Source organism: Microtus pennsylvanicus, chromosome 5 (assembly GCF_037038515.1).
Source record: "Microtus pennsylvanicus isolate mMicPen1 chromosome 5, mMicPen1.hap1, whole genome shotgun sequence".
Classification (NCBI taxonomy): domain Eukaryota; kingdom Metazoa; phylum Chordata; class Mammalia; order Rodentia; family Cricetidae; genus Microtus; species Microtus pennsylvanicus.
The window spans coordinates 90,196,431-90,219,876 of NC_134583.1; the positions used below are offsets into that span (position 1 = coordinate 90,196,431).

General features: G+C 55.1%; 2 protein-coding genes across 3 annotated transcripts in view; one reads left to right on the forward strand and one right to left on the reverse strand.

Annotated features, from left to right (window-relative positions):
* The window catches only part of LOC142850660 (uncharacterized), a 79,566-nt gene extending 58,120 nt beyond the window's left edge, over positions 1-21,446 (reverse strand). The window contains exons 1-3 of the mRNA XM_075974593.1: positions 21,209-21,446; positions 15,783-15,865; positions 1,026-1,575 (exon numbers count right to left, since the gene is read on the reverse strand). Of these exons, the coding sequence (XP_075830708.1) occupies positions 1,026-1,575; positions 15,783-15,865; positions 21,209-21,446 (871 nt within the window). The remainder of the gene's footprint in view (positions 1-1,025; positions 1,576-15,782; positions 15,866-21,208) is intronic.
* The window catches only part of Macrod1 (mono-ADP ribosylhydrolase 1), a 141,660-nt gene that overhangs the window by 107,507 nt on the left and 10,707 nt on the right, over positions 1-23,446 (forward strand). For both annotated transcript variants that reach the window (XM_075973361.1, XM_075973362.1), the window contains exon 4: positions 21,934-21,963. In XM_075973361.1, coding sequence (XP_075829476.1) covers positions 21,934-21,963 — 30 coding nt within the window. The remainder of the gene's footprint in view (positions 1-21,933; positions 21,964-23,446) is intronic.

Here is a 23,446-nt window from a genome sequence, read left to right on the forward strand (position 1 = left end):
CTCCACCCTCCAAAGGATGCAAGGGCGAAGATGAGGCAAGACTGGACCTTGTCACCCCTCACCTCTGTTCCCGTGTCTTGGCTTTATTTATTCACATCAGACCTCTCACTTGAGCCTCAGGGGCCTGGCATACCCCAGCTGAGCTGTGTTCTCTCTTAACCACACGCCGGGGAGAGCCCAGAAGCCCTCCCGGGGCCCCAGGAAGCCTGGGGCAGCTCCCTGATGTCGCCGCTTCACAACTTTGTCCTCCTCAGAGAGCTCTGATCTACCATGGTTCCCTACAGCTGGGCAACAACGCTCCCCAGTCTTCCGCCCCTGGGCCTCGGATCCCCACGAGGAGGGGCGTGCTCGCGGTCTGTTGCTTCCTTGTCTACAGAGCTTGGGGGTGGGGGACCCTATGTGCGCCCCCAGCCCGTTAGTCCCTCCGTTCCACCTTTGCAGCCGCCAGGTGCACAGCCTCAGCCCCCGCCGGCACCAGGCTGCCAGTCCACAGCGCGCGCAGGGAGGGAAGTTGGAGGCTGCCTATGCCCCCCTTGAAGTCGTTTTAAAAATAAAACCTCGCTCTAACCGTGACTCACGCGGCTAGTGGGGACGGGAACGCGGCGCCGGGGCCGGCCGGCTGCCCTCGCCGCACGCGCCCCTCACCCTCCTTTTCCCGGGTGCGGGGCAGGAGATGGGACTGACCTGCTCAGCCCGGCGCCCCCCCACGGGCCCGGCCGCCATCCCCCGGGCGCAGTCAGAGCTAGGCTCTGGGCTGCAAGCGAGCCCCCGCCCTTTCCAGCCTCCGCTCCAGGGAGCGGAGCCGCGGGCCGCGAACCCCGCGCCTCCCCGCGGCGGAGCCAGCACCACCCGCGCTGGGCTGTCGACTCCCGACCCCTTTACACCACGAACCCCAAAGGCTGCACGTCTCCCGCCACACCGGACCGACTCGGGCGGCGCGATCCGGCCCGATGCGTGCAGCGCGGCCCCCGCCCCGCGCGCCCCAGCGCCCCGTCCCGACCCCCGGCCCGCGCAGCTTGCCTTACCTGAGCAGCGGCCGGGGAGGCGGGTCTCCTCGGGAAACTTTGCGGCGACGGCTGGAGCCTCAGGGGTTATTCCAAGGAGCGGGCGGAAGCCCCAGCCGGAGGGCACCCAGGGGGGCCTGGGAGAGGAGCCCCCGGTGCGCGACGGAGCTCTGTGGCGGGCCCGGGGCGCGGGGCGCGCGGCGGCGCATCTGCCCGGCGGAGCGGCGGGAGGAGTGCGCGGGGTGGCGCCGGGCGGCAGGGTGCGTGTACCCGGGCGGGTGCGCTCGGCTGGGCGAAGGCAGCGGCGGCGGCGGCGAGCAGGGCGCGGGGAAGCAGGCTGTGCGGCCGCCTCTCCCCTCGCGGCGGCGGCGGCGGCGGCGGCGGGGCTGTGCGTGCAGCGCGGAGCGGGGAGGGCGGGAGCGGAGAGGGAGGCGGCGGGCGGGGAGGAGGCGGCGGGGGCGGGGGCGCCGCGCTGCGCACTGGCCGGCGGGACCCGGCGCGGGAGGCTGCGCCGCCGCGCGGGGACTCTGGCCCAGCCCGGGAGAAACGGCGTCCGCGCGTTCTCCTCCTCCTAGCCTCCGCTAAAATGTCTGGGGTGGGGGGCGGGGGAAGACGAGTTGGGGAGCTGGTAACCCCCGCAGGGACCAGGGGGAGGGAGGATCCCAACACCAATCTCCAGGGCGGGAGGGAGGGTGGCTAGAAAAAACGGGGTTCTGGTTCAGGTGCCTCCTCCCCGTACATCGATCCTCTCAGCACCCACTCATTCATCTATCCATATTCATTCATTCTGCTGTCCGCTCGAGCATTCATTCACAAACAGAACCCACCGCCTACTCTGCTTGCCCAGGTAACCCGGTTCCTCGCTGTCAGGTGCCCCTTCCGGACTCAGACCCTGCTGGCTTGCAGCCCCTCCTGCACAGGCCCTCTCTAAACCCTTTGCTTTTGTCTGAGCAGGACCCCACTCTGATAGTAGGAGGGCTGGTTGGGTCAGATGCCAGCCCCCCTCTTTCCCTCCCCAAAGACTGACCTTCGAACAACTTAGGTTATCTCTTTAAACCTGAGTATAAAATGGGAGCGTTAGCCACTGACTCCGGGAGGGTTGAGGAGACCTGCAACTACTGTAAGGTGGTTGGGGGCGGAACTGACACGCATTAGGATCTCAGAGAAAGTTGTTGTGGGTGCCCTGGGGGCCAAAGTGGTGGGTGAACCAGAGAGTTATTTAGCAGGGAAAATCGCCAGATGTAGCAACGGGGAACTCTAGCATTCCTCACTGCCCACCTCACCTACCTGGTGCAGACCTTATCACCTTGTGACAGAATTGGGTGGTCCCTTCCAGACTTGGTTTTCACCTTCGGTGCTGCTCAGCTACTTCTAGCGAGTTCCTAACTCTGCTTAGACCACGTGTGAGTTTCCCCACAGCTCCCAGGCCCATCCCTATACCTCCTTATAATCTGTCTAGAACTCCTGCCAACAGACCCACTCCAGGGTCTACCCCACCATCCCAACTCTAGAACCTTCCACAAGTCCAGCGCAGCCTGCACTCGGCATTGTTACCTTCCAAGGCTTCCCAGGCTACCTTCCTCAGAATGTCCACTATCACCCGTGAGGGAGGGTTTGATATCTGCCTCCCTGCTCTTCCCAGAGCTGCCAGGGGCCTGCTGGAGAGATGCGGCCTCTGACCCTCTCGCAGCAGCAACAGCAGCAGCAGCAGCACTGCGTTTGCCCTTCCCACCCCTCCTCTTCACCTCCCAGCTCCCCTTCCTCCTTCCCTGGATTTGTACTCAATTCACTGAGCAGCTATTTTCCTTCCCAATTTTTATTTATCGCCCAAACAGCATTAAACCAACAATAAAGGAGGGAAAATCACCCACAATGCCACCTCCCTGTGGCGTCAACAGCCTCCCTTCCTCTGCTCCATTCCAGGCTTGTCCAGGCACAAAGCTTGCTATAATTTTCACAGAACTGTGGTTTCCGTTCCGCCTCCCCAGACCCCCAGATGGACTCGTGGGGCCCCCAGGGCTCCGTCTCCATCGTTCCTCCATCCTGTCACTTAGCATGTAGCTCAGGAACTCTGTGTGTCTTCCTCTTCTCCTAAACCAACCCCCCCCTTAGCTCCCTGCCGCCCCACGGCAGGCACCAGGCTGTCGCCAGGCAGGCACTTGGCCTCGCACAGGGTGGAGAATACGGATGGAGCTCGACTTGACAGTCACACTTGCATATCAAAATATCACCATCATAATTGTGGCTTTAATGGCTGTGTGATGTTCCTCCCAGCTGATGGACCATAACTTGCTTAGCAATGTCTCCTGCACAACAATTCAGAGAACACTGGGCAAGTCCACTGTGTTGGTACCGTCTGGGAGACCAGAGAGACCATTATGAGCCAGGTTTCACTGGCCGAAAAGCTGTGATTCTAGAAAGGGGGCCCAGCACATGGTCATGGCTGGGCAAGAGCTATCTAAAACAGGCTTCTCCACATGACCCCAGAGACTAGGGCCAAGTCAGCTGGGACACCAGACAGCTTCCTAGGAGCAGCGGTATTGTCTTGGGTTTGGGGGAGGCCAGGGGAAAGGTTCCAGTTCAGGTGCAGCTGGAGCATTGCAGCCCTGCACGCCATAGTGGGAGTGCCTGGGTGCCCTTGATCTGGGGATCAGAGTGAGAGGGCAGCCAGGCCTGGTGTGCAGAGTCGTGGGCTGTGTAGGAACTCCACTCTGAGAATTGCAGCATCAACCAAAGACTAACTCCAGGACAGTGAAAATGTCCGCCGAGATCAGGAAAATAGAGTTTGTTCATCAGCAAATACTGGCTGAACCACACTGCATGCTACAGGCTACACGAGAATGCAGGATAATGGCAGCGGATAGAGTTAGTCCTATGAGCTGGGCCCGGGTGGGAGGCTCTCATCCTTGAGGGCAGCGCAAGTCACCCAGTAACATTTTGTGACTTCAGCCTTGAGCTGGCCAAGCCCCAGCTCCTCCACTCAGAGGGAGGCAATGACCAGAACAGCATCCTGCAGCTCAGAGTGGGCCCTCCCACAGGGCAGCAAGGTCAGCCTGGCCCTGCCTGCAGCCTCCCCGCAGCCTAGGCTCCCCATCACCACCTTCTGTGTGCCACCTGATTGTTCAACAGCCAGTGATGCTCAGCACTGTCCCGTCCTCCCAGCCTTATCTCCAGTTTCTTATACTAACGGGGCCATCACAGACTTCCTGTGGTTAATGTGACAGTCTGGAAAGTTCCTGGGATGGTTTCTACACTATGAATTGTGGAGGTATCTGGACTTGGCAATATTAGACTGTTGTCAGCCAAGACTGGGCAAGCCTCAGCCTCTCATAGGCCTGTTCTGGGGTGGGGAAGGAAAGGGTTTCACCCAGCATCACAGGCACCTTACTCTAGGGATTCCAGAGACTCATGGTCACCAACTACCTGTCTCTCTCAAGTCCGGCAATGCCCAGGCATTCTTGGCATTTACATGGCTTTGTAAGCATATGGTCTGTGGGTGGGTTAGCTGTGCACACTGCTTCAGGGAGCACCTGGCTGGCACACCAGCCCTCACCTTCAAAAAGCACTCAGGTCTAAGACCCAGCTCCACTGCGCTTGCCCCCCTCTCCCCCGCCATTCTGTGTCCCGTAGGCAGGACACAGAGGGTTGAGGCTTCTCACAGAAGGCAAGGTATCGTTCTATATAGGTAGCATGTGAGTCTCAGGTTAGTGTCTCAGAAAGCAAAACCTTCAGCCTAAGGTAAGGCCCTAGAGAGCGATCCAGGAGCAGTCAGAAAAGGGGGCAAAGCCCCATGGCCTGAGGCAGGGATTGGAGGGAACAAGGAGAAAGGGTCAGGACAGGGGCAGCTGCTGGCCAGGATCCACCTACTGAGCTGGCTCCAGCGCTGGCCTGTCCCCTGACACAAGGGCCCTACTTCTACACACTCTCTCTTCCCTGCCCAATCATTCGCCTGCATACCAGAGCCTGGTATCCGGCCACTGAGTCCCCACCCCTTTCTCCTTCCTTGTTGGGACTATAAGTGAATGCCATGGCCTGGGTAATTTATAAAGAAAAAGCGTTGCTTAGAGTAAGGATCAGGTCCTTTCCAAGGGGCCACATCTGGTATAAGTTTCCTTACTTATGATTCTACAGAGTCCCCACAGTATCATGTGGCAAGACAGAGCAAGGAACCAATATGTCTCTCTTCTCGTTTTTCTCCCTTTTTTTGTTTGTATGTCTTAGTTTAGAGACAGAGCCTCATAAAGCCATTGCTAGCCTCAAACTAGCTACGCGAGGATGACCCTCGATCCTCTTGCCTTTACCTCCCTTACCATACCTGGCTATTTCTCACTTCTTAAAAAACCAGTAATGGCTCCAGGTAGTGGTGGCACATGCCTTTAATCCCAGCACTCAGTGGGTAGAGGCAGGCAGATCTCTGAGTTCAAGGCCAGCCTGGTCTACAGAGGGAGTTTCAGGATAGCCAGGGTTATACAGAGAAACTCTGTCTTGGAAAAACAAAATGTAAATAAATAAAAAGCCACTAATGTTGGGGCTGGGGTGTAGCTCAGTGGTAGAGCACTGGCTTAGCATATGCAAAGCCTTGAGTTCCATCCTGAACTCCCCCCAAAAAGGAGAGAGAGTAATTCCATCATAAGAGTTCCATGACCACCTCTAACCCTAATTATAGCCCAGGGACCAGTACCTCGAAATGCCACTTTAGAGATTACTATGTGTTGTTTTTCTCATTCTGGAGATGGAACCCAGGGCCCTGTGGGTGCTAGGCCAGCACTCTACCACAGGGTTACATTTATACCACAGCCCTTGGTTTTATGATCAATCTAAGGGAGCTGGAGAGATGACTCAGCAGTTAAGAACATTGGCTGCTCTTCCCGAGGGCCTGGGTTCAGTTCACAGCACCCACACGGCAAGCTGGAACCTGCAGCTGCAGTTCCAGGGGATCTAACACCTTCACATCAATGCACATAAGATTACTTTAAATAAATAAAGATCAAAGTGTGACTAGCCTTGAACTTCTGGAACTCCACCTCCTGATCACTGGCATTGCGGGTATGCCACCATGCCCTGTGTATGTGGTTGGCGCAGGGGATGGAACCTGGGGCTTCAAGCATACTAGGGAAGCAGTCTGCCAACTGAGCCACACCCTGAGCCCCCACAAAGTCTTAGAGGAAAAGTACTGCTGTATTTATTATTTATGTGTGGGTTTGAGTGTGAGGGTCAGAAGACCACTTCCACATGTGGGTTTCAGAGTTGAGCTCAGGTTATCAGAGTTACCCAGACTCATCTTGCTGGCTCCAACAGTCTATTCTTGTGTTGCCCATGGTGACATGCTCTGTGACTGTCTTTCATGACCCCACTTCTCAGCTTCTCCACAGCACTCTCACCTGTTAGAAGCTAGGTAGCTGATGACATCATAGACATGCCTTCCCCCTGGACCACAGTAAATTATCTGCAGGTGTCATGGTGAGTTAGGTTCAGGGCCTCTGGACTCTGGGGATGGGTGGGTGTCTTGGGAGTGGTGGCCTCTTCTCCCCCTGGCCAGGAGCCTTTTGAAGGCAGAGCTGGGAGCCCGATGTGGTCTCACAAGTTTACAGGCCTGCCCATAGGGACAGCGTGTCTGCCGATGCTAACTGCATGGGTTGTCATCAGGCTGAGCCAGTCCAGGCCGCAGTGACAGTGTTGCAAGGACAACTGCAATCATGAAACTGGGAACTACTGAGAATGTTTCAAGAACAGACGTGTCTAGACCCCAGGTCAACTAGCAGGGAGAGTGCAGGGTGAGGTCTTGGTGTAAGGACACCGACCAAGTATGTGCGTGAGAGAAAAAACATTCCAGAAAGTGTCAGAAACCAGGGCTTGGGGCAGAGACAGGGTTCTCCCTGGCAGTCTGTCTCTCCTGAAGGACCAGAACTGAGGCTGCCTTTCCCAAGCCTCTCACACAACGCCCCCACCCCCCCACACACACACACCATGGGAGCTTCCTTTTCTCCCTCTGAGTGACATTACCTCCCTCAAGTCTTTTACTCGGGGCTGTTTCCTCCTCCCAGCCATTATTCCCAGCAAAGGGCATGCTTTTGACGGTGATTTAAACCTGCTTTGCCTCCTCCATCATGCACAGGGATTGGGATCGGAGCTGGGGCTCAGAGAGCAGCGTGTCTGAAGGGACCAGCGTGTGTAAGGACCACGACTGGATGGTGCTGGGCTTGGTGGACGGGGAAGGGAGGAGGCGAGGCTGAGGTGCAGGCCTAACCAGAGGCCTTGCCTCCTGGCTGGGAAGAGGATAAAGGGCAGGCTAAAGGGGAGTGGGGGAGGGACCCCAAGATAGAGGGAGCCTGAGGGTTGCCCTGGATCACCCGAGGGGGAGAAGAGAAAGTAGGTTAATGGTGTTAATGTCTGGGCTCTGTACTCAAAAGACTCCCGTGGGGCCCCAGCCTGTGGTGATGTCCTTCCCTGTCACAGTGTCTCTCTAGCCTCTGCAAGGGAGCTTGGTGCTCTCTGCTCCTCCTCCATGCCCCCTCTACCTTCTGCCCCAGTCGTAGTAGCTTTGTGGATTCCACAAAGCCCAGTAACCACCTAACCTAATGGGGGCCATGGAAGACCTGCAACTCAGAACTCCAGAGGCTAACCCTCTGCAGATTTTAGCATCACAGGTCAACTGAAGCCACTACAGGAGAAGGCCTGGGAGGGGCTGAAAGTCTGAGGGTTCCTGTTGGAAGCCCAGGGGCTCCCCCAGAGCTTTGATGGCAATTACAGAGCTAGCTCAGGAGACTGGGCATGTTCCAGAACCCACACCAGCCTGCCTAGGTGCTCTAGGGGCAAAGGAGTAGGAGAAAGAGAAACGGCTGCCGTGCCAAGGCCTCGGAACACAAGACCTACAGGTGCAGTGCTGGAGTTAAGGCTTGGACCTGGGTTGCCTCACTCAAACGTTCTCACCTATGAGGCACAAGTGCCCCAAGCAACTAGCTGGGCCTGGCAGGTTTTGAGCTCGGAATACTAGTGAAACAGGGCATGTGAGGAGCCTTAGGAGGAGGGGGAGGGGAAGAGGGCCAGTGCCAGCCATGGGGCGGGGTGGGATGGTGTTGCCAGGCAACCACCACGCGGCTGCCACCAAGGAGGGATTCTTAAAGAGCTGAGCAGAGAGGCTGGGCCACTGAGGGCTCAGGCTAGGCCTCGCATACCAATGGCAGCCACACAGGTCTCCCCCCTCCTCCTGCTTCTGTCATCCCTCCTCCATCCTCCTTCCTCCCTCCACAAAGTAGAGCTAGAGCTGGGAGATCAGGAGGACAGAGAGGAGGGGTACCCATGTCAAGGGACCTTGGGGCTGTCTGAGAAGGACCAATTTGAGTTCTTCTTTGTCCCTACATCCCTCGGGTGGTCACCTTGAGACCTACAGGGCAAGTGACACACTCAACTCCAAGACTCCTCAACATAGGCCCTAAAGCCTACTGGGCTTGTTCCAGCTGAAGGGGCACTAACTAGTATTAGAGTCAGATGTAACAGGTCTCATCTCTTCCTGGCTGAGCAGCCTTGAGCAGTTTCTGACCCAGGAGCTGCCAGCTCCACAGAGGAGGTAGGTTCCCAACCAAGCTGTGTTTGGTGGCAGAGGAGTCTTTCTTGTTATCTAACTTAAATTTCCCTTGCAGAAAGTGGTCCTTGCTCTTCTCCTGTCTTTATTGCTTCCCTGGCTTCAGAAGAATAGCAGTGGGGACTCAGCTGGGTAACTGCCTGTCGCTTCCTTCTAGGGATCACTTTCCCAGCCACACAGGGGAGCCGAGTTCCTGGGGGGTTGTTGAAGCATCCTCAGAGTATCTGCCCCCTCCCCCTGTTATAGCATTTTATGCTTACGGGTGGCATCTGGACAATAGTCCAAAGTTGTGCCTGGGACACAGGAGTCCTGTGGTACCTCAAGGTGCAGGGAGCCTCAGCACTGGATGGGTACAGGCACATTCCAGCTTTAACCCTACGTTTCCATGTTTCCATGGCTCTCTCCTACTCGGCCTTATACAGCGCCAGCACAGCCTTCTGCTCACTCCCCAGCTCTAGCACCTTCCGTGCCTCTCCATGGCCATGAGGAAGAACCTTGGTCAGACCTGTGGACCTGGCTGCTTCCTCTACCCTCAACTCAGTCACAGTACTCTCTCCAAAACTCCTCCCACCTGAGACCCAGGGCCTCATTCTCCACCCCATCCCCTCTGCTCACACACACACACACACACACACACACACACACACACGGTCCAAGAAATGTCTATGAATAGATAAGCCATGGCCTGCTTGGTCTGCAAAGGGCGGTTTTGTTTGAAAATGAGGGAATGACTCGACGGTACAAGACCACTTGCCTATGCGGGTATAAAGGACCTGAGTTCAAATCCCTAACACATGGAAAGGCAGATGTGACTGCATGCACTCCTGTGCACACTGTGAGGGATGGGGGAAGATGCTGGCCACCTCCAGTTTCCTGAGAGATGCTGTATCAAGGAATAAGGCAGAGCAGGGCACCGGTGCCCTCCGACCTCAGCCTGCACCTGCACACATTCACTGAGTAGTTCATATTGTTTTTAATTTTAAAGATTTTTTTTGGACCTTACAGTGTTGGGGATGCCATCTGTGGTCTCAAGTGATGTTCCATCACTGGGTGACACCCCACATCCCCATCTCCAACCTTTGAGACCCACAAATGAAAAAGGCTGCCATAGGCAAAGGAGAAAGTGAGGGCTTTACAGACCCACTGTATCAGGAGGAGTGGAAAGGAAACAAACAGGCCAAGAAGAGAGATATGCAAAGGATATTTTAGTGGGTGGTCAGGGAGGCCCCAGGACAGTTCCACTGAGACCTGATGGATAAGACAGAGACATTTAAGGAAGAACTGGGAGGAAGTGGGGCAGTGGGAGCAGTATGTGCAAAGGCCCTGGGGCATGAGCATGCCAGACCTATCTGAAGAAGAGAAAAGAAGACAGGAAATTAGGGGGAGCGAGAGTGGGGTGCAGCCGAGCGTTCATGGAGGAGAATATGGATTTTATTCTAAGTGTAATAGGAAGCTATTTGAGAGGTTTAAGCAGGGAAGTGACATGATCTAATTTATATTTTAAAACGATCATCCAAACAACCACTTTGGAGAGCAATTTGGCAATAACTAGTGAAGTTAAAGATGCCAGCCTGCCCGGAGAAACGCTGGCACACAAATGGGGTGGGCAAAGATGCCCCTGCCATGTCTGCAAGAGGCCAGGCTGGGCCACCCATCTGCCCGAGCAGAGAATGGAAGCTGTGTGGAGGGATAGCTCCCTGGGAACATGGCCCTTGACAGTGCAAGCCCACCCAGAATGTCAGTGTTTATATACAGGACAGTGATAAATACTCACCAGTTCCAGGGCACACACAGCAAAACAAGAGAAAACAATGATTCCTTAACTGGGCAGTGGTGGCACACGCCTTTAGTCTCAGCACTCTGGAGGCAGAGGCAGGAGTATCTCTGTGAGTTCAAGGTCAGCCTGTTCTACAAAGTGAGTTCCAGGACAGCCAGGGCTGTGTAGAGAAACTCTGTCTCAAAACACAAAAGAAAAAACCCACGCTAATCTGTCATCCCAGCACCAAGGAGGCTGAGGCAGTAAGCAGCCTGGGCTAGACAGCAAGACCTTGTCTACAAAATATCAAAAGGGAGGCGTGTGCTGCTAGGGAACTGGTGTTTCCATGAGGGGGCACTCACTGTTCTGTGACAATATGGGTTTGTCTGAGGAGACAGGGTCTCTATGCCAGGCTGACCTTGAGCTCCAGAACCTCCTTCCCACCTCCACCTCCCATGGAGGCACCACTATGCCTGGTTTATACAGCGCTGGTGATTAAACCCGGGGCCCTGTGCATGCCGGGCAAGCATACAACCCAGCTGAGCTACATTCAGCCCCAAGTGATGAGTTTACTGGGATTGGTGGTAGGTCAGTTTCTGTTGCTGGAACTGAATACCAGAGGCCCAGTGATTTCTAAGGAACCGAGATTTACTCTCATGATGGCTCTGCAGCCTGGGAGCTCCCGAGTATGGCAACAGCTTCGGGTAAAGGCCTGGTGGTGTCCTTTAGGGCCCACACGATCCTTGGTGACGAAGTGAGGTGGCAGCTCCAGTCACTCAGTCATTGAGTGTGGTGGCACACACCTGTAGGCCCAGCATTTAAGAGACAGGCAAGAGGACCAGAAATTTAAAACCATGGTTAGACAGTGAACTTTAATCCCAGCACTCCAGAGGCAGAAGCAGGCAGATTTCTGAATCTGAGGCCAGCCTGGTCTACAGAGTGAGTTCTAGGACAGCCAGGGTTACACAGAGAAACCCTTTACCCCCCACCTCCCAAAAGCAAACAAATAAATAAAAGCAACAACAACAACAAAATTCAAAGCTAGTTAACAGTGGGGACCATCCCCCATGGAGCCACGGGCAGTGTTTAATTAGCTTATGTTCGGGCCACATTTACACAGCTAGTTTGAGGCCAGCCTGGGCTACATGAGACCCTATCTCAAGAACCAAAACCAAGCCGGGCGGTGGTGGCGCACGCCTTTAATCCCAGCACTCGGGAGGCAGAGGCAGGTGGATCTCTGTGAGTTCTAGGCCAGCCTGGTCTACAAGAGCTAGTGCCAGGACAGGCTCCAAAGCTACAGAGAAACCCTGTCTTGAAAAACTAAAAAAAAAAAAAAAAAAAAAAAGCCCAGGTTTTGTCTTTTCAAAAGAACATTGAAGCTCAGAGAGGACAGAGAGCCGAGCTCAGAGAGGACAGAGAGCCGCGGGAGGTCACCTGACTTTGGCTGTGGTAGGGCCTGCCCAAATGTTGCTAAGTAGAGGCCTCAATACTGCCTTGGGGATCCCCACACCACCTTACAGGGATCCATAGCCTGCCACAGCCTTTGCACCGCCCCCATCCACTTGCTCTGGTTCCCTGCACTCCCCAGCTGGCTGCCCTAGGTCCCAGCCCCTCATTCCTGCAGATCTGGATTCCTGAGCTGGAGCCGACACCCGGCTGGCTGGGGCCCAAGCCATCTCCTGGTAATTGGGTTTCAGGGATGCTCTCGGATATGCTAATGGCAGGACCAGAGTGCTGCTGAGGCTCCTGGGGGAGGGGAAGCCTGCTGCAGCTGGGGGTCTGCAGCCCTTCTGGAGCCCACCGGGGAAGACAAGCATCTGGATTCAACCCCAGTCACTGGCTTCCCAGTCTCATGACCCTGGGCAAGTCCCTTAACCTCTGAAGTCCTTATAAGCACATGTGTTAAAGTGGCAGAAATAACAGGACGCCATGCAGGGTTCCTGGGGACTGGGGAAGGGAAGACTCCTCTGGAAACACCTGGCCAAAGCTACACACAGGACTTGCTTGGCCAAGGCTTGTAACTATTCTTTGGTTGTGTTAATGCCTGACAGGTCCCTTTGCTGCTGGGTCTGAGGCTGAGGGTGACTTACCTCTCCTGCTGCTTATATTGTCTCTAATAAAAAGCCAGAATGTAAAATGTGCCCCTAGATCCAGCCTGTAGAGTGGGTGCCAAGCATGGGGTCCCCAGGAGCTTTTGAAGCCCCGCAGTGGCCAAGCCCAGGGAGCCCAGGCCGAAAGGGGTGGAGGCCCAGGCAGGCAGGAACAGCAGCCAGCTAACCTACTTCCATCTTTAAACGTCTGACTAGGCAGCTTTTGTAGGGACTGGCATGGGACGGATCCTGGGGTACAGGAATGGAGACTCCAAACAGAACAAAAGCGGCGAACAAGAAGTGGGGTGTCATGAAGGTGTGAGGACAAGAGCCTCATTCAAGAAGAGCAGGCTCAAATTTGGGCAGTGTGAGGTGGGCCTCGAGTAAGGTCGTGAGGAGCTCAGCCCTCGGAACAACCAAGCCAAACCTCTGAGACTTGGTACCACGCTACCTTAGTGACCTCTGATCAGGTACATATCTGAGCCTCAGTTTCCCCATCTCTAAGATAGAGCTGTATATCCAACGTGGCCACACAGCCCTTCCTAACTGGGAGTTGGTGACCCAGCCTTCAGAGGTGGAAGTTTCTGCTGTTCGCCTACTCACAGGACCCTTGGCACCAAGTACCCCAACTCCTGTGCCTGTCTGAAACCGTGCTATGATATCTGTGTGTCCTCTAAAGGGTTGTGAGTTCGAACCCTAAGTCCCAAATTCGCATGGTGATGGTGTTTGGAGGCGGGGCCTTTGAGAGCTGAAGGGGGTTAGATGGGGCCACGAGAGTGGGGCCCATCATGAGGTTAGTGTTATCATTTATAAAGAGATGGTGGGGGACTGGTCCCACGAGGGGCGGCAGCGGTTTGCCCAAGGCCTCGGCGGGTCCCCTGGCTAACAGTAACTTTTAAAGTCAAGGTTACATGTATCCCAGATTAGCTTCACAGTATAGCCAAAGCTGGTCTTGAACTCCTGAATCTTCTGCCTGTCTCCTAAAGTGCTGAGATTACAGGCATCTGCACTGAACCAGAAGGCATTTCATTCAGACAGTTGTATCTTCAGCATCTAGGCCCATGAGGACCTGACTAAATGGCCCTCATCACCAGATTAAAGAATGAAGGTCCCAGGAGTAGAAGCCACCAGCCCCAGATCACAGGGCACAAGCTGGGGGCTTTAAGACCAGCTCTGGCAAAGGACAAGGGCACTGGCTCTGTCTACTCAGAGCTCTGTCCTGGGGCAGGTCACTTCTATTTCCTCACCTGTAAATAGGGCAGAAGGGTGTCCATGTTAGGGTGGCTTTCGAAAGCCCACGTGGCAGCTGGCTGGGGATGGGTTTGGTGGCATGGATTTAATGAATAATTGGCAGCCCTGTGCTCCCACAAGCCTCCCCCCCCCCCCCCCCCGCTTGTACACCGCCAGGCCCGAGTTGATCCTTGATTTCCACCTCAGCAGCCACACCTTGGAGGACAGTGACCTTGGCCTGAGGGGACAGAGCTTGTTCAACACGGTGACTGCTCGCCTAGCTTGAAGCCTTTGAAGCCCCTTGTTTTATCTTCAGAATTCAGCTCATTTTACATCTCATTCCATCTGTGGGTGTTTCTAATCTAAAACATGTTTTAAGGACTCGCCTCTCGGAACACGGATCCCCACCACCGGCCTGTGGGAGCGGGGGAGGTAACAGCGACTTCCCTGGAACAGAGCCTGCCCCTAAGCTCTGTGGGCTCAGCTGTCAGTCTGTGCGGCAGTGGGACAAAGCCTCCACAGAGCCCTCCTAGTAGGTGGCAGCCTTGCACCTGACAAGCCTGGGGGACACTTCAGGAAGGGGACAAGCCCCTGTGGGCAGACTGACCTCAGCATCGCCTTGTTATCTGACAGTGCAGCCCCCAGAGGCATACCTTCAGGCTGGCCAGCTCCAAAGGTCCCTGGCCTTCTGTCCCTTCCCTTTCTCTCCCCTTCTCTCTGCCACAGGACTGGCTCTATGCTATACCTCCAAGCTAGGCTTCTGCCTCTGGGCCTTTGCACAACCATCCTGTGTGCAACTTTTGCCTGCTATGTGCTTCTCCAGGTCAGCTTCCTCAGTCAGCCGGTCCTAGCCACCTGTGAGAGACAACCTGCCAGCCCTCCTCTGCCTTCCCTCTGATTGTCTTCAAGACCTCTGGTGCTAACTAATTCTGCTTCAAGTTTATGCCTCTGTAGCTTTGACTGTCATCCCGAAGACAGTGAGCTTTGTGCCTGCTGAGTCCTCCCTCATCCCAGTGTTTGACACGCCATAGCAGTAGAAAGTGTCTTTGCCAAAGCTAAGGTCTGGCTCACACGGGAGGAAGGAGAAAATAGAACCAGTGAGGGCTTAAGGGTTGGAGGGGAGCAGTGCCCAGATCCCCAGCTGCTCCAGGCAGGTGAAGCCAGGATGCCAGGACAAGGTGTACGGGCTCTGAGGCAGACATGTGCAGGAGTAGCCTCCTGGGGCATGTGCAGGGGCTGTGCCAGCTTCAAAGTCACCGCTGTGCCTGCCTGGCCAGCTCTTCCTGGTCCAGGCACCTGCTCAGCGCTTTCCTCGGGTCACTGGGAACTGACTCTCCTCTCTGCATCCCCCTCTCTCATCTCCCTCAGAGGGCCACCCCCCTCCTCCCAAGCATGAAGGACATAGTCCCTGTCAGGGAAAGCCAGAAGGTCCCTTGGCCACTGGCCTCAGACCGGCACTTACTGCAACACCATTCCCTACCTGCAAGCTTCCTGCTGGGCTGGCAGGTGGGGAACCCCACCTGGAGAGTTGGGCAGACCCAGGTCTTGCCCACATGCAACCCACATAGTGAGCTGAGTGACTTGGGCGGGTAGATTCTAATCGTTCGGTTCTTTCAATAATCATCACTAAGGTTAGGCACACCTGCAATCCCAGCACTCAGGAAGCTGAGGCAGAGGGATCAAAAGTACCAGGCCACCTGGGATACAGAGTGTGTTCAAAACTATCCTGGGCCGGGCGGTGGTGGCGCACGCCTTTAATCCCAGCACTTGGGAGGCAGAGGCAGGCGGATCTCTGTGAGTTCAAGGCTAGCCTGGTGTACAAGAGCTAGTTCCAGGACAGGAACCAAAAGCTATGGAGAAACCCTGTCTCGAAAATTAAAAAAAAAAAAAAAAAAAACTCCTGGAAGACAGGACACAGTGAGAGCTTGTCTAAAAACAAAGCAACAATGAGCTGGGATGCGGTTCAGTGGGAGAGCACTTGGCTAGCAGGCAAGACACCCAAGACTCAGTTCCTGAGGCTGAAAAACAAAAGTCCCTAGACACCTGCTCTGCACCAGGGCTCCGTGCTGGGAGCTGTTGATGTGGCAACAGCCAGTGACAGTGTTCAGAAGGCTGCCTACCTGAAGAGTAGGCTCCTCCCACCTGAAGGAGCGGGTGGGTGGGCACTGGAATGCACCTGAGTGGGTCTCTTGGCCATCATAACCTGGAGCGTGGCAGAGGGAGCCGCTGACAGTGGGGAAAGACAGGAAGTCATATGTTTATGGGGTTCTTGGCCTCCAGGCCTCGCTTAGAGCCCATCATCCTGAGAGCAAAGGAGGGGTGCTCCTTTCTAATAGGTTCCACGGCAGTGAGAGTTTGGGGGTAGCTTTTTTTATTCTCTTTGGTGGTGCTGGGGATGGAACCTGTGACCCTCTTGTATGGCACGCTGGCTTCTGTCTGAGTCATACTCCCAGCCTTGGGAAGGGTTTAATTGGGAAGCTGCGGTGAAAGAGAACTGGTTCTATTTACACTGTGAAGAGACTGTGACTCAGGGGCCTCCCCTCTGGGAAATGGTGGCAGTGTCTCCCCAGAGAGGTGAGCGCTGTGTGTACCCGGTCCAGCCCAGTTCACAGCTGCTCTGTGCCTTGGTCCCTTCCCTCCCATAAATGTGATATTTGTTTGTGCTGTAACAAATAAAGCTTGCTTGTGGATTGGAGTGTGGACCCAGCCACTAGTTAGCCACAGAGGCTGGGCAGTGGTGGTGCACACCTTTAATCCCATCACTCAGGAGGCAAAGGCAGCAGATCTCTGGGAGCTCAAGGCCACCCTGGGCTACACTGAATTGATCCAGTCTCAAAGGGAAGCAGAGCCTGCTGCCGAAGGCTCACACCTTTAATCCCAACACTAGGGAGGTGGAGACAGGAGTGATGTGGCTGGGCGAAGAGGGGAATATAAGATAGGAGGAGACAGGGGTCAAGGCATTCAGTCTGAGGACTTGTAGAGACAGGACACCCCATTCCGTCTGAGGACTTGTAGAGACAGGATACCCCATTCAGTCTGAGGATTTCATAGCAGTAAGAACTCTAGTTGTTGGCTGCCCGGCTTCTCTGATCTTCAGGCAAGCTTTGTTTGTTAAAACGCAAGCAAAACACACCACACATAAAAACATCAAAATATGCCGGGCGGTGGTGGCGCACGCCTTTAATCCCAGCACTTGGGAGGCAGAGGTAGGCAGATCCCTGTGAGTTCGAGACCAGCCTGGTCTACAAGAGCTAATTCCAGGACAGGCTCCAAAACCACAGAGAAACCCTGTCTCGAAAAACAAAAAAACAAACAAACAACAAAAAAAAACATCAAAATATTTTTTAATTTTAAAATGTGACTTTTCCACAGAAATATATTAATATTATAACATTTTAAAAACATTTCCTAAAGCTAGACATGGTGGCTCTTTGCCTATAATCCAAGTGCCCAGGATCCTGAGGCAGGAGGGTCAAGAATTCAAGGTCATTCTACACAGGAGTTCAAGGCTAGCCTGGGCTACGTGAGCACCTCTAAACAAACAGTTCCTTGTAGAAAGCGGAGCAGAGTAGGGTGTTTGCCTTTGTCCTCTGATATTTAGTGGCCAAACCCTGGGGGCTGGTCCTCTCCCTCTCACTGGGCAGTGGCCACCTGCCAGTACTTAACTAGGCCAAGAGCCGGGCACAAACTGGGAGTCCCTATTCTGCCACCCTAGGGATGGCACAGAGTAGGGGCCAGGGCCTGAGGAGGTAGAAGGGAGGTGTCAGAGCACATGGGCTGGAGGACAGGAGTGGCAAGCAGGACAGAGACTGAACCTGCAGAGAACACCTGGGAGGCCTGGAGTGAGGCACCCCCAAATCTCAGCTTTCGGTGGTCGGAGGACCTGAGGAGGCACTTCACGGTCACAGGGCCGAAAGCCAGCTGGTTAAGTCCAGTGGCGTGTGGTGAAGTCACACCTGTCCACGGTGACGGTGCGTCTCACCTGCTGTGTTGCTGATGAGAACACTCGAGGGCATGCAGAGGACCAGACTTGTCCTCACAACCTGGTGTGTATACGCTGGCCAGAGACTGTACCCTCTGAGCCAGGGCTTACATGCCACCAGTGCTGGGATCAGCCTCGGCCCCTCCTGCACTTCAAAGACCCTGAATGCTTAGGCTGGGCATGCTTGGGAGGCAGAGACAGGCAGATCTCTGAGTTTGAGGCCAGTCTGGGCTACAGAGTGAGTTCCAGGACAGTGAGGTCTACACAAAATAAATAATCAAACAAATAAATAAAATGAAAGTTGGATATTGTGGTATGTGCCTGTATTCCCAACTGTCAGGTGTCTGAAGCAGGATTGCCTGAGATCAAGAGTTCTGGCAGACTGAACAGCATTATGAGATCCCATTTATCTAAGAAACAAAGGTCTAAGGGTGTCATTCAAGTTGGCAAAATGCTCCCTGACATGCACAAAGCCCTGGGTTCCTCCTTTAGCATGGAATATTCTAAGCGTAATCCCCGAACTCCAGACAAGAGGATTCAAAAGTCATCTTTAACTATATAGTAAATTTGTGGCCAGCCTGGGCTATGTGATACAAAGAGATAAACAGAAACAAACCAAAAAAAAAAGCTAGCTTTTACGGTAGGTCGGCTGATCACAGATCCTCTGCCCAGGCTAAGAAGGTACCCAGGCTTCACCTACCCTTTCAACATTGGGCCTGTCCCAGGCCCACTCCTCTCTCGGACCCTGGCTGGGTGGACATCAGTCATTCTTCCCATTTGCCTCTCCCCAGGGACAAGACCACACAGAATGGGGGTTTGGAGAGCCAGGCAGGTGGGGTTGACATTCTCTCTGCCTGGGGTCTACTGCGTCCAGTCCAGGTCCCCGCCCCTCCTCTCCTGCCCCAGCAAGGCTCCCTGCCAACCCATTTGGCACTGTGCCCTCTTTGAGCAGGAGCCAGCTTGTTTGCAGCCGGTGTTAATTAAGAGAGAGGTGATGGGGGGAGGTGGGAAGGGCCGTGGAGGGCAGCCTCCGACAACCGCCAGCGCTGCCCCAGGGGCTCAGGGGGCTGGAGTAGGGCCTGGGCCCACCTGAGGCGCCTTGTTCTCCACTGGTTCTCATACAGGACTACCAGGGGCACCACCCCTCACGTTTGCAGCCAAGCCTGCTGGGCATGGAGCGATTGAGGCTGAGGAAATGGAGCCTCCAGAGTGCTCCTCTGTCTTTGAGAAAGTAGGCATGACCGGGAGTCGGGGGTAGAGGTCACATAACCACCCCTCTTGGTGGCCTGCCTTAGAGTTCAGAGAGACCCAGATTTAGCTTTTATTGATTTTTGAGCCAAGGTCTCCTGTAGCCCGGGTTGCCTTCTGTAGTAGATGACCTTGACCTTCTGATCCTCCTACCTCCACCTCTCGGGTGAGAACAGGCAGCAGCTACCGCAATGGGTATATCCAGGGCAGGAGATCTGACTCAGGGCCTCCTGCACGCACGAGCCCTAGAAATAAGCTCTAACCCCGGCTCCCACCCTGCCCCAGCCCCAGTCTCTCTCTCTCTGCTCTCTGAACTCAGTTCCCTTCTCTGTAAAATGGGAGCAGGAGCCTCTCCCTGGTGGCTCTGCTGTGATGCTAAGTGGGGTCATTTGAGAAATCGACAGCCTGTCTCTTGCTAAGGATCGGCTCCTTCCATCGAACCGTGTCCCGGAGGGTTTCTGGGAACCCGAAGAGGACCTCTGCAGCCTGCCCCTTCCTCCTGAGTCCCTTTGGTGGCTGACCTCAGCTCTTGCCCTTAGCTCTCGGCTCTCCAGCTACCTCGCCTCCATGCTCAGCTGGTTCCTTCGCCGTCCCCATGGTCCCCGCTTGGTTCTAGGAGCGCCCGGCAGCGCCTCGCTTCTCCATCTTAATTAGCTGCTTGTATTAATCTCGAAAGTAACGTGGCAACTTGCAGCCCCGGGTTTTCAGGCTGTGGAATTAATTATTCCCCAAGCGACGAGCTGTCAGGTCTGGGAGAGCAGCCACTGCGAGCCACCCCAACACCACTTAACAGCGTCCATAGTTCCTGCACAAAGCCCTGGGCCACAGTCTGGCCCCTAACCCTAAAGCAGAAAGCCCTGGAAGTTGGGGTAAGATTCAGCCCTGCAAGGAGCTAAAGACCCAGCCTGCGAGTCAGGCGCCTGCTCCCCAGGTCCCCTGGGCAGCAACCAGAGGCCTCCCCTAGCTCTTTGTCTAGTTGGCAGTAGGACTTTATGGATGCAGGCCTTGTGGCCAAAAGGGCACTGACTGGCACAGCCCTGGCATTCTGGCAGCGGGCTGCCAATCTCCCTTACCTATACGCCAGCCACATGGTAAGACAGGAGTGGCAGCCAGCTGGGCAGAGCAAGATGGGTATGGCTTATATGGAAAGTGGCAGCCATGATGGCAGTCAGGCCCATGCTCTCTGCCTGAGGGGGTCCCCTCCAGGACAGGCAGTTAGTAGGGAACCCTCCTATAGCAAGGCCAGAACGGACTCCTTTCTTGTGACCTTCACCCCAGCCCTATGAGCTGGGGAGGTCTGGAATCAGGTGTCACCACCCTCCAGGTCTGGCTGGTCTCAGGCCTCTGACATGGCCCACAGCATGGCTGTGGCTCTCCTCTCGCAGGCGCTCCCTAGCTGCTGGCCTCCTGCTAACTCCCCAGCAGCACGTAACCCTGCCCTCTTGTTTCTTAAGACAGGGTCAGTCTCTCTACATAGTCCTCTCTATCCTAGAACTCCCTGTATAGACCAGGCTGACCTCAGACTCACAGAGACCCATCTGCCTTTGCCTCCCAAGGACTGGGGTTAAAGGTGTGGCACTACCATGTCCCATGTGCTGTTTCTTCATGGCTTCCATGTGTGTCACTAGGCAGCTTGTGGGTCATGAGGGTGAGGACCATGCTGTCCTGTGTACCAGGCTTTTTTTTTTTTTTGGTTTTGGTTTTTCGAGACAGGGTTTCTCTATGGCTTTGGAGCCTGTCCTGGAACTAGCTCTGTAGACCAGGCTGGTCTCGAACTCACAGAGATCTGCCTGCCTCTGCCTCCCGAGTGCTGGGATTAAAGACGTGCGCCACCATCGCCCGGCCAGGCTTTTTCTTTTGGGACACCAACCAGCTCCCAAGTCATGACACAGAGGCTAGTTTTGAACACTTGGCCTGTCTTAGGCATGTTTCTGGCTAGCTCTTTTAACTTAAATTAACCCATTTCTCTTTATTTACCTTTGCCTCCGGACTTTTTACCTTTTTTTTTTCCTCTGTAGATCTTACATTCACTGCTTCTCTGTCTGGCTGTCATTTGGTTGGTGTCCTGCCCTGGGTGTGTCCTTGTTCTCTCCTCTGTCTTCCTCTGTCTTTTCTTGTTCCTCCTCCTCCTTTTAGAGCCTAGAGTTCTCCTATTTTGTCTGCCTGCCCCATCTATCCTTTCTCCTGCCATTCAGCTATTGGTCATTCAGCTTTTTATTAGACCAATCAGGGTCCTCGGGCAGGCAAGTGAAACAAATGTGGCACGCCTTTGTCACAATAAAATAATATTCCACAACAGCCCTGGCCTCCGCAAACCTGTGCTGAGGGCTGGGCACTGCTGGGCCTTGGGAAACAGTGTGGGGCAAAAGAGAACAGGCAGAACACAGGGCACCCCGGCACGGCAGGACACAGGGCACCCCGGCCACGGCGGGACGCAGGGCACCCCGGCCACGGCGGGAAGCAGGGCACCCCGGCATGGCAGGACGCAGGGCACCCCAGCCACGGCGGGAAGCAGGGCACCCCGGCCACGGCGGGACGCAGGGCACCCCGGCATGGCAGGTGGAAGCAGGAGGATCCGAACCGCAAACCATCCTTTGCTACATAGTGAAAGTTGAAGCCTGTCTGAAATACAGGGAACTGTCTTTAAGGGGTGAGGCATCAAGATGGCTCAGTGAGTAAAGGCATTTGCTGTTAAGCCTGACAACTTGAACTGGATCCTGGGATCCACACTGGAAAAAGAGAACTGACTCGTGCTAGCTGTGCTCTGACCTGAAGATCCATGCCTTAACCCTGTGTACTGCTACTTCTGGGTCATCAGGAGGCCTTGGTGGCTTTCCTGTGCCCCCACTTCCTGGTCCCCCTACAAGCCCAGGTCTTTTGGGAACTCCCCAAACCCCCATCATTGGCTCTCGCCCAAAGGGCTGGGAACCACTATGTCCAGAGTCTCAGGACCCAGTCTACCTGATTGTCCCTCTGCCCCAAACAGCTCCTTCCTCAAGCCCTCCCATACTTACCTGCTTTTGTCTCTCTCTGTCTTGCAGCCAACAACTCCCTGCTCGGAGGTGGAGGGGGTAAGTACACAGAACTTCTGAGTCTGGGACAAGGGTGGGGGTGGGGAATGTGTCTCCTGTTTCATTCTTCAGGACTCTGCTGTGCCCACTGATAAAGCTGGAGGCCTGGCTATTTTGTTGGGGAGGGCACCATCTGAACTCAAGCCTCCTGGCTTGTAATGGGGGGCTGTGGGATGGTAGTCAAAATCTCATTCTGCCTGACACCAGCTTGGCCTTTGGAAGCTCCTTGCTAATTGTCCTCAGTTTCTCCACTCTCAAGAGTGGAATTACTATCTCTGCAAATTACCCATTTCTGCACTGAAAACTCCCAGGTATCCCTGCCAGGCAGTATCTCAGGTATCTCAGGCCTGCATAGGGCAAGCTTTGAAACACCAGGTGGGGAATGGGTGAGTGACAGGGGATGCAGAAGACACCCCCGTGTGCCGTTATAACATCCATCATGACGCTGAAGCCGCTCTCGCGGAGCACAGGGTGACCTACCCATCAGGCACGCAGGCCAGTGCAGCAGGTGCCTCTAGAGGGGCATCCCGGTGGGCCTACATCCACCTCGACCGGTCTCCCACCACCAACCAGCACCTCAACCCCCAGCTGCTGGGCAGCCGCTGTCTGAGCAGCGGCAGGATGATTGGTGAGCCAGGGGCCAGGGGTTAATGCGCCGTCGGATAAATCCCGGGGGCCGTGTTTACGGCAGCGGTGGCGGGGCCCAGGCCAGGTTTTAAAAGGGGGAAAAATAAAAGGGGCAGCGAAGGTCGGGAATAAATAAGCACAGCGCTAAGAGCTGTCGGTGACCAGCCAGGATGCAGGGGGCTGTTTGTGGCTGGAGATGCTTTTCCTCCCTTCCGACTCTCCTCCAGCTGTCCCCGTGGAGGTCACTGCTTCCCAGGATGGCGACTGAGTGCCCATGGGTAGGATTTTGGTGACCTCTTCCCAAGCCTGCCCTTTGAGAGGACCAGTGTCCTCCATGGTTGGTGACACCATGCCCCATCCACAATGTCCCACCCACAGCACCCATCCCGTACCCATTTGCTCACCATCCAGTATTCAGCACCTATGGCCGACAGGACTGTGAACTGGACTCCAACAGATCTTGCTTGGGAGTCAGGCTCAAAGTCTGCCCATCTAAGCCCCGGGTATAGGAGAGTGCCAGCCATGACAGGGAAGTGTGTGTGTGGGGGGGGTCCTGGGCTCATCAAGGTCAGCCAGAAACACCTGCTTAGCTTGGGCATCAGAGGGATTTTGGGAAGGAAGATAAGGCCTACACTGGTCAGGAGAGATGGGTAGAGGAAACAGGCAGGTCAAGATCTAAAGATGAAGGGCAGAGGGCATTGAGGAACCTCGGCTGATCAGAGGCTTCAGATTCCAGCCAGGAGGCCGGAGAAGCCACAGGAGTGTGGGAAGCCTTGGGGAAGCTGGAGTTTTGGCAGTCCCCCTGGGGAAGGAAAAAGATGAGGAAAACATGTGGGCCTGTCAGCTCGTCACGCTT